This window comes from Natator depressus, chromosome 1 (assembly GCF_965152275.1).
Source record: "Natator depressus isolate rNatDep1 chromosome 1, rNatDep2.hap1, whole genome shotgun sequence".
In the NCBI taxonomy this organism is placed as follows: Eukaryota; Metazoa; Chordata; order Testudines; family Cheloniidae; genus Natator; species Natator depressus.
Genome location: NC_134234.1, coordinates 348,981,243 through 348,995,329, shown reverse-complemented (window position 1 = coordinate 348,995,329; position 14,087 = coordinate 348,981,243). Strand labels below are relative to the sequence as shown.

Here is a 14,087-nt window from a genome sequence, read left to right as displayed (position 1 = left end):
GGCAGGGGGTTGGGGTATGGGAAGGAGTCAGGGGTGCATGCTCCAGGCGGCGCTTACCTCAAGCAGCTCCCAGAAGCAGCGGCATATCCCCCTCGAGCTTCTATGCAGAGGCGTGGCCAGGCAGCTCTGCCTGCTGCCCTATTGACAGGCACCGCGCCTGCAGCTCCCATTGGCCCCGGTTCCTGGCCACGTAGGAGTTGGAGGGGGGACATGCTGATGCTTCCAGGAGCCACACGGAGCGGGGCAAGCCCCCGACCCTGCTTCCTGGCAGGAGCTCGAGGGCCAGATTAAAACGTCTGGAGGGCCAGATGCAGCCCTTGGGACGTAGTTTGCCCACCCCTGCTATACATTGACATAATTCAGGTCATCTTAATTTTGTAGTGTAGACTTGCCCATAGGCACAGATGTTAGGGAGTGTGTCGTACACTCTGCCACTCAGCCCTTCTTTGAGCAGGCTGTGGGTTTGTGGGGAGTGTGTGTGGAGGGAGGTGTTTGCTAAGCCCCACACCAGCATGAAGAGGAAGGGCTGGTGAGCAGAACAGGAATATGTGGGACACTGTTTCACTCTTGCTTTGCAGTTTCGCCTTTAAGGTCTCCCTTGCAGTGTGATTCCTACCCTGGTGGGATGGTGGAGCTAGAGCAGGGCTTATGAGATGGGAGAGGAGGTGGATTAGGTGGGATAGGAGCCCTTCAGAGTTCTGTGTCGGTGGTGCAGGGGGTGACCCTGTAGTTAAATGGCAAATTGATCCTACAGCTCCATAGCCAATCAGGCTCTGAAGCTGGAATCACATGGTTGGAAACCTGTGAACACTGGTTAGACTAGTGCATCCTCCTCGATGAGCTCTATGTCTGTGCCTTGTTGGACTGGTCTCCCATGTCCTGTGGGGCTTTGAGTGCAGGTGGCTGGGCTCAGCGCTTACTGGCACTAACTGGTTTCTCCTTTACTCTTCCCCTCAGACTCGGAGCAACTCTGGTTTGTGGCGGCAGCTGCGCTTTCTCTTCTGTTCCAGGACCCGCCTACCACTGCTGGTGACCGTGTATTTGCTCATGCTTCACATCCTACTCTTCCTGTGCTTTACAGGCCGCCTGTGAGCAGGCCAACAGTCTCTCCCTGAGCATCAGACCTTTACGCTATGCCTGTGCCAGACAGGTTTTTGGGCCAGCAGTCACCAGTGCCCCGCACCAGCTGGCCACCCACCTAGCTAGCTCTGTGGGGCAACTGAGCCCAGCAGTCTCCAGCACTCACCCCTGAGCTGCTTGCTCTGGCCCAACTGGGTGGCTGATGCGGCTGAAGGTCGGAGTCTGTCTGTTTCCAGAAGACAACCTTTCACACACACCCTCACGAAGTGTTATCAGGTCATCTTTTCTGAGCCAGGCTCCTCAGGCTGGGAATGAGTGAAGACGGTGTAATCTGCAGCTTCCACCTGCAGACGGCTCCACTCCAGCTGTTAATCATTTGTGATGGGGGTTGCAGAGAAAATGCTGTCAGGTACTGCAGCTCCCAGTGCCTTCAGAAGGTTTGCTGGCACCACTGCATCTTGTCATGCTTACACTCAAGCCGGTATCAATGGCTGTACCAGCCTAGAAAGTGGCATTGGCCACCTGCCCCTCAGTCCACATGTCACTGGCTTTGCAGGTGATGGCTCACCCTACCCATCTGCAGTGTTCCTTCCCTTTCACAGATAGCACTATCGTATTGCAGAGATTGCACCAGTCCATGAGCAAGGGAGGGAAGCTCCCTCCCTGCTGATCCCCCAGATCTTAAACCCAGCCACTTGGGCCCTTCTAGTGATGATTAAAAACAAGAAAGGGAAGTTGTGGAGTTTTTATGGGATACTATATAGAACCAATCAGGGTCTGTTTTATAACTTTTTCAGTGGGGCTAATTTTTGGGTTTCAGCTCAGTAGAGTTCCCTGCAGGAGAAGGGCAATCACTGCAGCATGCAAACATGCTGAGCCTTACATCTAAGGGCTTTTGTAAGTATTTGCTGTTATGCCCCTGCAGGAGAAGGGCAGTAATTTAATTATTGAAAGAGAATAGGGGACTTGACCTTTTATCTCTAATTTAATCATTGCACTAATTATAAAGCTTGTGCAGTTCTTGCTGCGGATAGGGGAGAGGAGAAGAGAAGTCCTGCTCCTGCACCCTGTTTCCTTTGAAAAGACTAAACCTGGATAATTTGTGCTACAGGGTATAGCTCCAAGGGGTCTGGGCTCTCCATGGATTACAAGAACCCCACAGACAAACCCCTCCCTGTTGTAAGGGGAAGATTCCTAAGGCCTCTGCCCCACCCCCACTTCATGAGACTTCTTTTTGGAGAAGCCTGTGACTGGTGTTGCTGGGGTGGCTGCATGTACCCTATGCCATACACTCTAGGTGCAGTTGGGCCTGTTCCGACTGATTGTGTAGATGGCGGAGTTCAGAGCTCTCTACGGAGCCCCTGAACATGCTCCATACAGAGAATGAGATACTGATGTACCTGGAGATGAGGATTCTGAACACAGTGGTGACTGCTCCAGTTGAGAAAGGAGGGTGGAACCTATCAGATAAGCCTTCACTTAGAGCTGCCATCTACTTTGTAAGGTGTGCCTCTCCCTTCCTGGTTTTAGAATGCCCTCCCCCCACACACCGTTTAATGGAGGAAAGTTAATTCTCCTGACGCTGTTCTTAGTCCAGGTCTCCAGGGTCGCTGAACTGAGCCTGTGAAGAGACAGGGACTGGTTCCTTTGCTGTCCCTAAAGCAACTGGGCCTCTGGCTAGGTCCAGAATACTGAAGCCATATATCTGTGCTCCCCCGTGAGTATTTATAGAGAGCGTGCCCTGCAGGATTCCCCCCTTGATTCTATGAAATCCAGTGACTGAACCTCTCTCCCAAAGCTTCCTGGCGCACATGCTCCTGTGTACAATAAAGATTATTTTTCAGAGTGAAGCCGAGTGGTGTTTTGGTGTGTGTCGCTATAGGAACTGACCTGTGAGCTTCCAGAGCTGCAGGCCATGAGCATGATCTACTGTGGGAGCAACACAAGACAGTGGCCGCTCTCATTATGCTTTATCCCTGGTGCAATGGGAATTCCCTTTCTGTTTCCTCATATTGATGTGTGTCCCATGGAGATTGCAGTAGCCTCCTCCTCACCTCTTTCAGATGCACAGATCCTACAGTGGCTGTGGGGGACAGGAGTTATAATTTTGAGAACAGTTCTGGTGAGGTTTAGCACCTGCCTCCTGCCTTTACTGTTTCTTGCTATCTGAGTTTAGGCAGAATTATGCAGCCCCATGGGCATATGCAGTTTCAAGACCTGGTGGATTACATGGTAGCCACCTTGACTCTCCTGATGGTACCAGCGGAAGAGACTTCCCACCCAGTATTTGACATAATCGGTGCCACTGCCAAGAGTAAAATATCACTTCCTGTCCTGGATGGGTTGTTGCAACTCGCCAATCTGTGTGGTCCAATGCCACTTGTGAACCCATCTCCAAGAAGGCTGACATGCTCTACCAGCTACCCTCTGAAGGGCTCTCATACTTTCATGCCCACTCTGCCCAACTCAATGGTAGTGGCTGCTGCCAGCAACAGAGCAAGGTCACGCCAATCACACTCCATGATAAGTGATGAAGATGGAAAGAATCATAGAATCATAGAATATCAGGGTTGGAAGGGACCTCAGGAGGTCATCTAGTCCAACCCCCTGCTCAAAGCAGGACCAATCCCCAACTAAATCATCCCAGTCAGGGCTTTGTCAAGCCTCACCTTAAAAACTTCTAAGGAAGGAGATTCCACCACCTCCCTAGGTAACGCATTCCAGTGCTTCACCACCCTCCTAGTGAAAATTTTTTTTCCTAATATCCAACCTAAATCTCCCCCACTGCAACTTGAGACCATTACTCCTTGTTCTGTCATCTGCTACCACTGAGAACAGTCTAGAGCCATCCTCTTTCGAACGCCCTTTCAGGTATCATAGAGAATCATAGAATATCAGGGTTGGAAGGGACCCCAGAAGGTCATCTAGTCCAACCCCCTGCTCGAAGCAGGACCAATTCCCAGTTAAATCATCCCAGCCAGGGCTTTGTCAAGCCTGACCTTAAAAACCTCTAAGGAAGGAGATTCTACCACCTCCCTAGGTAACGCATTCCAGTGTTTCACCACCCTCTTAGTGAAAAAGTTTTTCCTAATATCCAATCTAAACCTCCCCCATTGCAACTTGAGACCATTACTCCTCGTTCTGTCATCTGCTACCATTGAGAACAGTCTAGAGCCATCCTCTTTGGAACCCCTTTTCAGGTAGTTGAAAGCAGCTATCAAATCCCCCCTCATTCTTCTCTTCCGTAGACTAAACATCCCCAGTTCCCTCAGCCTCTCCTCATAACTCGTGTTCCAGTCCCCTAATCATTTTTGTTGCCCTCCGCTGGACTCTTTCCAATTTTTCCACATCCTTCTTGTAGTGTGGGGCCCAAAACTGGACACGGTACTCCAGATGAGGCCTCACCAATCTGGAAGAGAGGGGAACGATCACGTCCCTCGATCTGCTCGCTATGCCCCTACTTATACATCCCAAAATGCCATTGGCCTTCTTGGCAACAAGGGCACACTGCTGACTCATATCCAGCTTCTTGTCCACTGTAACCCCTAGGTCCTTTTCTGCAGAACTGCTGCCGAGCCATTTGGTCCCTAGTCTGTAGTGGTGCATGGGATTCTTCCGTCCTAAGTGCAGGACTCTGCACTTGTCCTTGTTGAACCTCATCAGATTTCTTTTGGCCCAATCCTCCAATTTGTCTAGCTCCCTCTGTATCCTATCCCTACCTTTCAGCATATCTACCTCTCCTCCCAGTTTAGTGTCATCTGCAAACTTGCTGAGGGTGCAATCCACACCATCCTCCAGATCATTTATGAAGATATTGAACAAAACCGGCTCCAGGACTGACACTTGGGCACTCCGCTTGATGCTGGCTGCCAACTGGACATGGAGCCATTGATCACTACCCTTTGAGGCTGACAATCTAGCCAGCTTTCTATCCACCTTATAGTCCATTCATCCAGCCCATACTTCCTTAACTTGCTGGCAAGAATACTGTGGGAGACTGTGTCAAAAGCTTTGCTAAAGTCAAGGAATAACATGTCCATTGCTTTCCCTTCATCCACAGAACCAGTTATCTCGTCATAGAAGGCGATTAGATTAGTCAGGCATGACTTGCCCTTGGTGAATCCATGCTGACTGTTCCTGATCACTTTCCTCTCCTCTAAGTGCTTCAGAATTGATTCCTTGAGGACCTGCTCCATGATTTTTCCAGGGACTGAGGTGAGGCTGACTGGCCTGTAGTTCCCAGCATCCTCCTCCTTCCCTTTTTTAAAGATGGGCACTACATTAGCCTTTTTCCAGTCGTCCGGGACTTCCCCTGATTGCCATGAGTTTTCAAAGATAATGGCCAATGGCTCTGCAATCACATCCGCCAACTCCTTTAGCACTGTCAGATGCAACGCATCCGGCCCCATGGACTTGTGCACGTCCAACTTTTCTAAATAGTCCTGAATCACTTGTTTCTCCACAGAGGGCTGGTCCCCTGCTCCCCATGCTGTGCTGCCCAGTGTAGTAGTCTGGGAGCTGACCTTGTTCGTGAAGACAGAGGCAAAAAAAGCATTGAGTACATTAGCTTTTTCTACATCCTCTGTCACTAGGTTGCCTCCCTCATTCACTTTCCTTGACTTTCTTCTTGTTGCTAACATACCTGAAGAGACCCTTCTTGTTACTCTTAACATCTCTTGCTAGCTGCAACTCCAGGTGTGATTTGGCCTTCCTGACTTCACTCCTGCATCCCCGAGCAATATTTTTATACTCTTCCCTGGTCATTTGTCCAATCTTCCACTTCTTGTAAGCTTCTTTTTTGTATTTAAGATCAGCAAGGATTTCACTGTTAAGCCAAGTTGGTCGCCTGCCATATTTACTATTCTTTCTACACATCGGGATGGTTTGTCCCTGTAACCTCAATAAGGATTCTTTAAAATACAGCCAGCTCTCCTGGACTACTTTCCCCCTCACGTTATTCTCCCAGGGGATCTTGCCCATCAGTTCCCTGAGGGATTCAAAGTCTGCTTTTCTGAAGTCCAGGGTCTGTATTCTGCTGCTTTCCTTTCTTCCTTGTGTCAGGATCCTGAACTCGACCATCTCATGGTCACTCCCAGGTTCTCCTCCACTTTTGCTTCCCTGCTAATTCTTCCCTGTTTGTGAGCAGCTGGTCAAGAAGAGCTCTGCCCCTAGTTGGTTCCTCCAGCACTTGCACCAGGAAATTTTCCAAAAACTTCCTGGATTGTCTGTGCACCGCTGTATTGCTCTCCCAGCAGATATCAGGGTGATTGAAGTCTCCCATGAGAACCACGGCCTGCGATTTAGTAACTTCTGCGAGTTGCCAGAAGAAAGCCTCGTCCACCTCATCCCCCTGGTCCGGTGGTCTATAGCAGACTCCTACCCTTGTTGCTCACACTTCTAAACTTAATCTCAGGTTTTTCTGCAGTTTCATACTTGAGCTCTGAGCAGTCATACTGCTCTCTTACATACAGTGCAACTCCCCCACCTTTTCTGCCCTGCCTGTCCTTCCTGAACAGCTTATATCCATCCATGACAGTACTCCAGTCATGTGAGTTATCCCACCAAGTCTCTGTTATTCCAATCACATCATTATTCCTTGACTTTGCCAGGACTTCCAGTTCTCCCTGCTTGTTTCCCAGGCTTCGTGCATTTGTGTATAGGCACCTGAGATAACCCGCTGATCGCCCCTCTTTCTCAGTATGAGGCAGGAGCCCTCCCCTCTCACGCGCTCCTGCTCGTGCTTCCTCCCGGTATCCCACTTCCCCACTTACCTCAGGGCTTTGGTCTCCTTCCCCCAGTGAACCTAGTTTAAAGCCCTCCTCACTAGGTTAGCCAGCCTGCTGGCAAAGATGCTCTTCCCTCTCTTCTTTAGGTGGAGCCCGTCTCTGCCTAGCACTCCTCCTTCCTGGAACACCATCCCATGGTGAAAGAATCCAAAGCCTTCTCTCCGACACCACCTGCGTAGCCATTCGTTGACTTCCATGATTCGACGGTCTCTACCCAGGCCTTTTCCTTCCATGGGGAGGATGGACGAGAACACCACTTGCATCTCAAACTCCTTTATCCTTCTTCCCAGAGCCACGTAGTCTGCAGTGATCCACTCAAGGTCATTCTTGGCAGTATCATTGGTGCCCACGTGGAGAAGCAGGGAGGGGTAGCGATCCGAGGGGTTGATGAGTCTCGGCAGTCTCTCCGTCACATCACGAATCTTAGCTCCTGGCAAGCAGCAGACTTCTCGGTTTTCCCGGTCAGGGCGGCAGATAGATGACTCAGTCCCCCTGAGGAGAGAGTCCCCAACCACCTCCACCCGCCTCCTTCTCTTGGGAGCGGTGGTCGTGGAACCCCCAACCCTAGGACAGTGCATCTCATGCCTTCCAATTGGCAGAGTCTCCTTCTGCTCCCTTCCCTCAGACGTATCATCTGGTCCACTCTCCGCATTAGTACCTGTGGAGAGAACCTGAAAGCGGCTACTTACCTGTATTGGCGTTGCTGGTACATGGACATTCCCCTTTTTTCTTCTGGAGGTCACATGATGCCAAATTTCTTCACCGTCCTCCTGTCCCCGATGTGCAGCCTGCTCTGAATCTTCAGAACCTTGTGCCTGTAGAAGCACATCCTGACGTCTGTCCAGGAAATCTTCAGTTTCTGCAGTTATGCCGTTCTGCAGTTCTGCAACGCAGGGTTGATACCTGTTGCTCCAGACCTTGAACCTTCTCTTCCAATATGGAGACCAGCTTGCACTTTGTACAGACAAAGTCGCTTCTGTCCTGTGGAAGAAAGACAAACATAGTACATCCAGTGCAGGTCACAACAGCTGAACACCCCCCATCCATATCACCTTCTGTCATAAATATAAAGGGAAGGGTAAATCCCTTTAAAATCCCTCCTGGCCAGAGGAAAAAATCCTCTCACCTGTAAAGGGTTAAGAAGCTAAAGGTAACCTCGCTGGCACCTGACCAAAATGACCAATGAGGAGACAAGATACTTTCAAAAGCTGGGAGGAGGGAGGAAAACAAAGGGTCTGTGTCTGTCTGTGTGATGCTTTTGCTGGGGACAGAATAGGAATGGAGTCTTAGAATTTAGTAAGTAAGCTAGCTAGGTATGTGTTAGATTATGATTTCTTTAAATGGCTGAGAAAATAGCTGTGCTGAATAGAATGAATATTCCTGTCTGTGTGTCTTTTTTGTAACGTAAGGTTTTGCCTAGAGGGATTCTCCATGTTTTGAATCTAATTACCCTGTAAGGTATTTACCATCCTGGTTTTACAGAGATGATTCTTTTTTACTTCTATTAAAAGTATTCTTGTAAGGAAACTGAATGCTTTTTCATTGTTCTAAGATCCAAGGGTTTGGGTCTGTGGTCACCTATGCAAATTGGTGAGGATTTTTACCAAACCTTCCCCAGGAAGTGGGGTGCAAGGGTTGGGAGGATTTGGGGGGAAAGACGCTTCCAAACTACATTTTTTCAGGAACCCAGATAAAGTTTGGTGGTGGCAGTGGAAGTCCAAGGGTAAAATAGTTTGTACCTTGGGGAAGTTTTAACCTAAGCTGGTAAAAGTAAGCTTAGGAGGTTTTCATGCAGGTCCCCACATCTGTACCCTAGAGTTCAGAGTGAGAAGGAACCTTGACACCTTCCTTCTACGAGCTTCCTCAGGAGTTGTAGTAATTACTCAGAGAATCCGGCAAGATGTAAGTCTCAGTGGGCTCTCCCCAGGCAGATCCCAGGCAAACTACTTCTGTTAGCTGCTGTGCTGTTCACTGCTCAGCTGGTTCGCAGCTGACTGGCTTTTTATACAGTCAGGCCCACTTAAGGCTCACCTGGAACAAAGCACTCCCAGTTCCCGCCCTTTTCAAACAACCAGTCAAGCACACAGTCAAACTGTCCTCACAACAAACACTCAGATACTCAGATAGTTGAAAGCAGCTATCAAATCCCCCCTCATTCTTCTCTTCCACAGACTAAACAATCCCAGCTCCCTCAGCCTCTCCTCATAAGTCATGTGTTCCAGTCCCCTAATCATTTTTGTTGCCCTCCGCTGGACTCTTTCCAATTTTTCCACATCCTTCTTGTAGTGTGGGGCCCAAAACTGGACACAGTACTCCAGATGAGGCCTCACCAATGTCGAATAGAGGGGAATGATCACGTCCCTCGATCTGCTGGCAATGCCCCTACTTATACATCCCAAAATGCCATTGGCCTTCTTGGCAACAAGGGCACACTGTTGACTTATGTCCAGCTTCTCGTCCACTGTAACCCCTAGGTCCTTTTCTGCAGATCTGCTGCCTAGCCATTTGGTCCCTAGTCTGTAGCAGTGCATGGAATTCTTCAGTCCTAAGTGCAAGCCCCCAGCAACCTGCACTTGTTGTTATTGAACCTCATTAACCTTTTGGCCCAATCCTCTAATTTGTCTAGGTCCCTCTGTATCCTATCCCTACTCTCCAGCGTATCTACCTCTCCTCCCAGTTTAGTGTCATCTGGAAACTTGCTGAGGGTGCAATCCACACCATCCTCCAGATCATTAATGAAGATATTGAACAAGACCGACCCTTGGGGCACTCCACTTGATATTGGCTGCCAACTAGACATGGAGCCATTGATCACTACCCGTTGAGCCCGACAATCTAGCAAGCTTTCTATCCACCTTATTGTCCATTCATCCAACCCGTACTTATTTAACTTGCTCGCAAGAATACTGTGGGAGACCTTGTCAAAAGCTTTGCTAAAGTCAAGGAACAACACGTCCACTGCTTTCCTCTCATCCACAGAGCCAGTTATCTCATCATAGAAGGCAATTAGATTAGTCAGGCATGACTTGCCCTTGGTGAATCCATGCTGACTGTTCCTGATCACTTTCCTCTCCTCTAAGTGCTTTAAGAAGAGTGACTCTGTGACTGGGGTCCCAGTGGGGGGCAGCTGTGGTCACTCAATTAGGGTGACCTGCAAAGAATGGGGCAGACAATCCCCATAAAGCTGGTGGATATTCAGATATTTAGATTTACCAAGCAAGCATAAAACAGCTTCTGTATTATCTTACTGGTTCCTCAGAAGTATTATGTCAAATACTGGGTGGGAAGTCTCTTCCGCTGGTACCATCAGGAGAGTCAAGGTGGCTGCCATGTAATCCACCACACAGTTCCCTTAAAGTGATCCAGCCTTAGGCCTCCATCCAGGTACCTAAGTCAAATATGATGATTTCTGAAAAATCTTATTTCATCATATAAAAGAAAAGGTTCTACCAATCCCAAAGGATTGGACACATTACCTCCCAGGTTATTGAATATTCCAGATCTTACCCAAATACACGCTACAGCCAATTCTTATTAACTAAACTAAAATTTATTAAAAAACAAAGAGAGAGAGAGAGAGTATGGTTAAAAGATCAATATACATAGAGACATGAGTTCAATTCTTAAGATTCAGATTCATAGCAGAGATGGTCAGCTTTGTAGTTGCAAAGCATTCTTTTAGAAATAGTTCATAGGTTAGAGTCCAATGACCAAATATTATATTCAGGGCATACCAGCATAACTAGGACCTCAGTCTTGCGAATCAAACTTCCCCTGATGAAGCCTAAGCAGATCTGAGATGACAGAATCAGGACCCAAGTGTCTTTTATACAATTGCATGTCCGCTTTGACAAGTTTGGAGTTCCTCTGGGAACAAAAGGTAATTAGGATGACTTTGAAGGAGGTCCATCACCCATACTTAGCTATAGAATTAACATAAGGCAATTTGCTTGTTCCTCCACCATTCACAGTACATTTCAAAGAGAGATGAATACCGAGATATCCTGTGTTTACAATTCATTTAAATGCTAGGATGTTCTTTTGATCTCTGAACTATCAGAATACAGCATAGACAGGGACTGTTGATTGCATTGTCAACCCTACTCATAGATATGTAAATACCCAAACATCCCTCCACATGTCTTTTGAGGGTTATTTATTTTGTAGGATGTTTAACCCTTTCTGGCCATGCATCACAGACTCATTGAGGAGAAAGGGCTTCCATCATCATCTTTCACGAGCCAGTTGGCAAATCTCCAGGCAGTCAGGGCTAGGGCTTTGTGTTTGTCATGGAGGTCACGGATTCCGTGACTTTCTGCAACCTCCATGACTTCTCCAATGGCCAGTGTGGCTGACCCCAGGGCCACCCAAGTAGCTGGCCCCGGAGTCAGCTGCTCAGGTGGCCCTGGGGCCAGCCACACCGGCCACTGTTCTGGCGGCCGCGAGGACTGCCTGAGCAGCAGCCAATGCAGCTGACCATGGGGACCACCTGAGCAGTGGTCCCTGGGGGCAGCCGGAGCCACCGTAGCTTGTTGGCTCCCGGCTGCAGTCCCAGGGCAGCGGGAGCAACCGCTGGCCCCTCTGGGGCTCCCTCTCCAGGACTCCCCCTCTGGCAGTAGCTGGAGCAGCTGCTGAACCCCCAGACTCCCGCTGGCAGCGGGCCCTCCAAGACTCCCCCCAGCAGCGCCTCCCCCTCTAAGAGTCAATCAGAGGTATTTATGGTATAACTCATGGACAGGTCACAGGCCATGATTTTTTGTTTGTTGCCTGTGACCTGTCCATGAGTTTTACGAAAAAAAACCCCCATGATTAAATTGTAGCCTTAGTCATGGCCCATTATCAACACCATCTGTTGGAAAAGATGACATTTCTCCAAGATTTAGCTGACTATAGGAGAAGATTGGCAAACTCCATCTTAACGGAGGATCAGAATGTAGCCAAGCATTCCCTTAGGGCCTTCTTCAATGCCTCAGACTCTGCTGCCAGGGTACTGGCTTCAGCTGTGACTATCAGGAGGCATGGATGGCTTTGATCCTCTTCTCTGGCTATGGAATGTCTTGTCAGTGAAAGGACTGATGATGTATTGGAAAAGCTGAAGAACACAAGATCGACAGCTCAGTCTCGAGTTGATTCCATTCACCTGAACAAGACACTCTTTCTGATACCAAAGGCAATACTACCCCCAACCTTCAACACCCTATTTTCCATCAAGTCAAAGCCCCCAGCAACCTGCAACCTCACAGTCATCACAAAAAGCGGTCTTTCATCAAGGCACAAAACCCAAATAGTCTGCTTACTCATCAGTATCCTCTTCCTGGAACACCAAGCCTCAGTTTGGACGAGGCACCTGAGAGTCTAGAATCAGCCAAAAAACATCCTTTGGGGACAGGCTAGGCCATTGACAACTGGAGGCAGATCACATCAGATCAATAGGTCTTAGTGGAATGGAGCTACACCATTCAATTCAAAATACTGCCTCCCTCCAAGTCCCCACACCTGTCCTCCTTCAGGGACTACTCTGAGGCGATTCCTCTCACAGAAGTGGAGAAGTTGCTTCTGAGAGGAGCAGTCAGATACGTTCCTCCTAACCTGAAGGGTCAGTGATTTTACTTCCAATATTTTTTGGTGCAAAAGAAGGCTGAGGGTGGGGTGCAGACTAATATTACATTTAAGGGAACTGAACAAGTACATCTGAAAATTCCAGTTCTGTATGTTAATACTGGCATCAATAATCCCTTCAATATGGGTTATGAGCTAGTTTGCAACTCTCGAACTAAAGGATCGTACAAAGTGCAAACTGATCTCCATATTGGAAGAGAAGGTTCAAGGTCTGGAGAAACTAGTATCAACCCTGTGCTGCATAAAAGAAACTGAAGATTTCCTGGCCAGACATCAGGATATGCTTCTACGGGCACAACATTCTGAAGATTCAGAGCAGGCTGCGCAGTGGGGACAGAAGAACAGTGAAGAAATTTGGCAGCATGTGACCTCCAGAAGAAGAAAGGAGAGCATCTATGTGCCAGCAATGCAGATACAGGTAAGCAACCATTTTCATGTTCTCTCCACAGGTACTAATGTGGAGAGTGGACTAGATGATACATCTGAGGGAAGGGAGCAGAAGGAGACTCCGCCAACTCGAAGGCATGAGAAGCACTGTCTTAGGGAAGGGAGTTCCACGACCACCACTCCCAAGAAAAGGAGGCGGGTGGTGATGGTTGGGGACTCCCTCCTCAGGGGGACTGAGTCATCTATCTGCTGCCCCGACCGGGAAAACCGAGAAGTCTGCTGCTTGCCAGGAGCTAGGATTCACGATGTGACAGAGAGACTGCTGAGACTCATCAAGCCCTTGAATCGCTACCCCTTCCTGCTTCTCCACATGGGCACCAATGATACTACCAAGAATAACCTTGAGTGGATCACTGCAGACTACGTGGCTCTGGGAAGAAGGATAAAGGAGTTTGAGGTGCAAATGGTGTTCTCGTCCATCCTCCCCGTGGAAAGAAAAGGCCTGGGTAGAGACCGTCGAATTGTGGAAGTCAACGAATGGCTACGCAGGTGGTGTCGGAGAGAAGGCTTTGGATTCTTTGACCATGGGATGGTGTTCCAAGAAGGAGGAGTGCTAGGTAGAGACGGGCTCCACCTAAAGAAGAGAGGGAAGAGCATCTTTGCCAGCAGGCTGGCTAACCTAGTGAGGAGGGCTTTAAACTAGGTTCACCGGAGGGAGGAGACCAAAGCCCTGAGGTAAGTGGGGAAGTGGGATACTGGGAGGACGTACGAGCAGGAGAGCGTAAGAGGGGAGGGCTCCTGCCTCATACTGAGAAAGCGGGACGATCAGTGAGTTATCTTAAGTGCCGATACATAAATGCACGAAGCCTGGGAAACAAGCAGGGAGAACTGGAAGTCCTGGCACAGTCAAGGAATTATGATGTGATTGGAATAACAGAGACTTGGTGGGATAACTCACATGACTGGAGTACTGTCATGGATGGGTATAAACTGTTCAGGAAGGACAGGCAGGGCAGAAAAGGTGGGGGAGTTGCACTGTATGTAAGGGAGCAGTATGACTGCTCAGAACTCCGGTATGAAACTGCAGAAAAACCTGAGTGTCTCTGGATTAAGTTTAGAAGCGTGAGCAACAAGGGTGATGCCGTGGTGGGAGTCTGCTATAGACCACCAGACCAGGGGGAGGAGGTGGACGAGGCTTTCTTCCGGCAACTAACG

The 14,087-nt window shown here is 48.9% G+C and overlaps 1 protein-coding gene across 2 annotated transcripts in view; it reads left to right on the top strand.

Annotated features, from left to right (window-relative positions):
* Positions 1-2,904, top strand: part of GOLGB1 (golgin B1) — a 107,989-nt gene extending 105,085 nt beyond the window's left edge. For both annotated transcript variants that reach the window (XM_074942821.1, XM_074942820.1), the window contains exon 23: positions 958-2,904. In XM_074942821.1, coding sequence (XP_074798922.1) covers positions 958-1,092 — 135 coding nt within the window. In that variant the 3' untranslated portion in view covers positions 1,093-2,904. The remainder of the gene's footprint in view (positions 1-957) is intronic.
* The last annotated feature ends 11,183 nt before the right edge of the window (positions 2,905-14,087 follow it).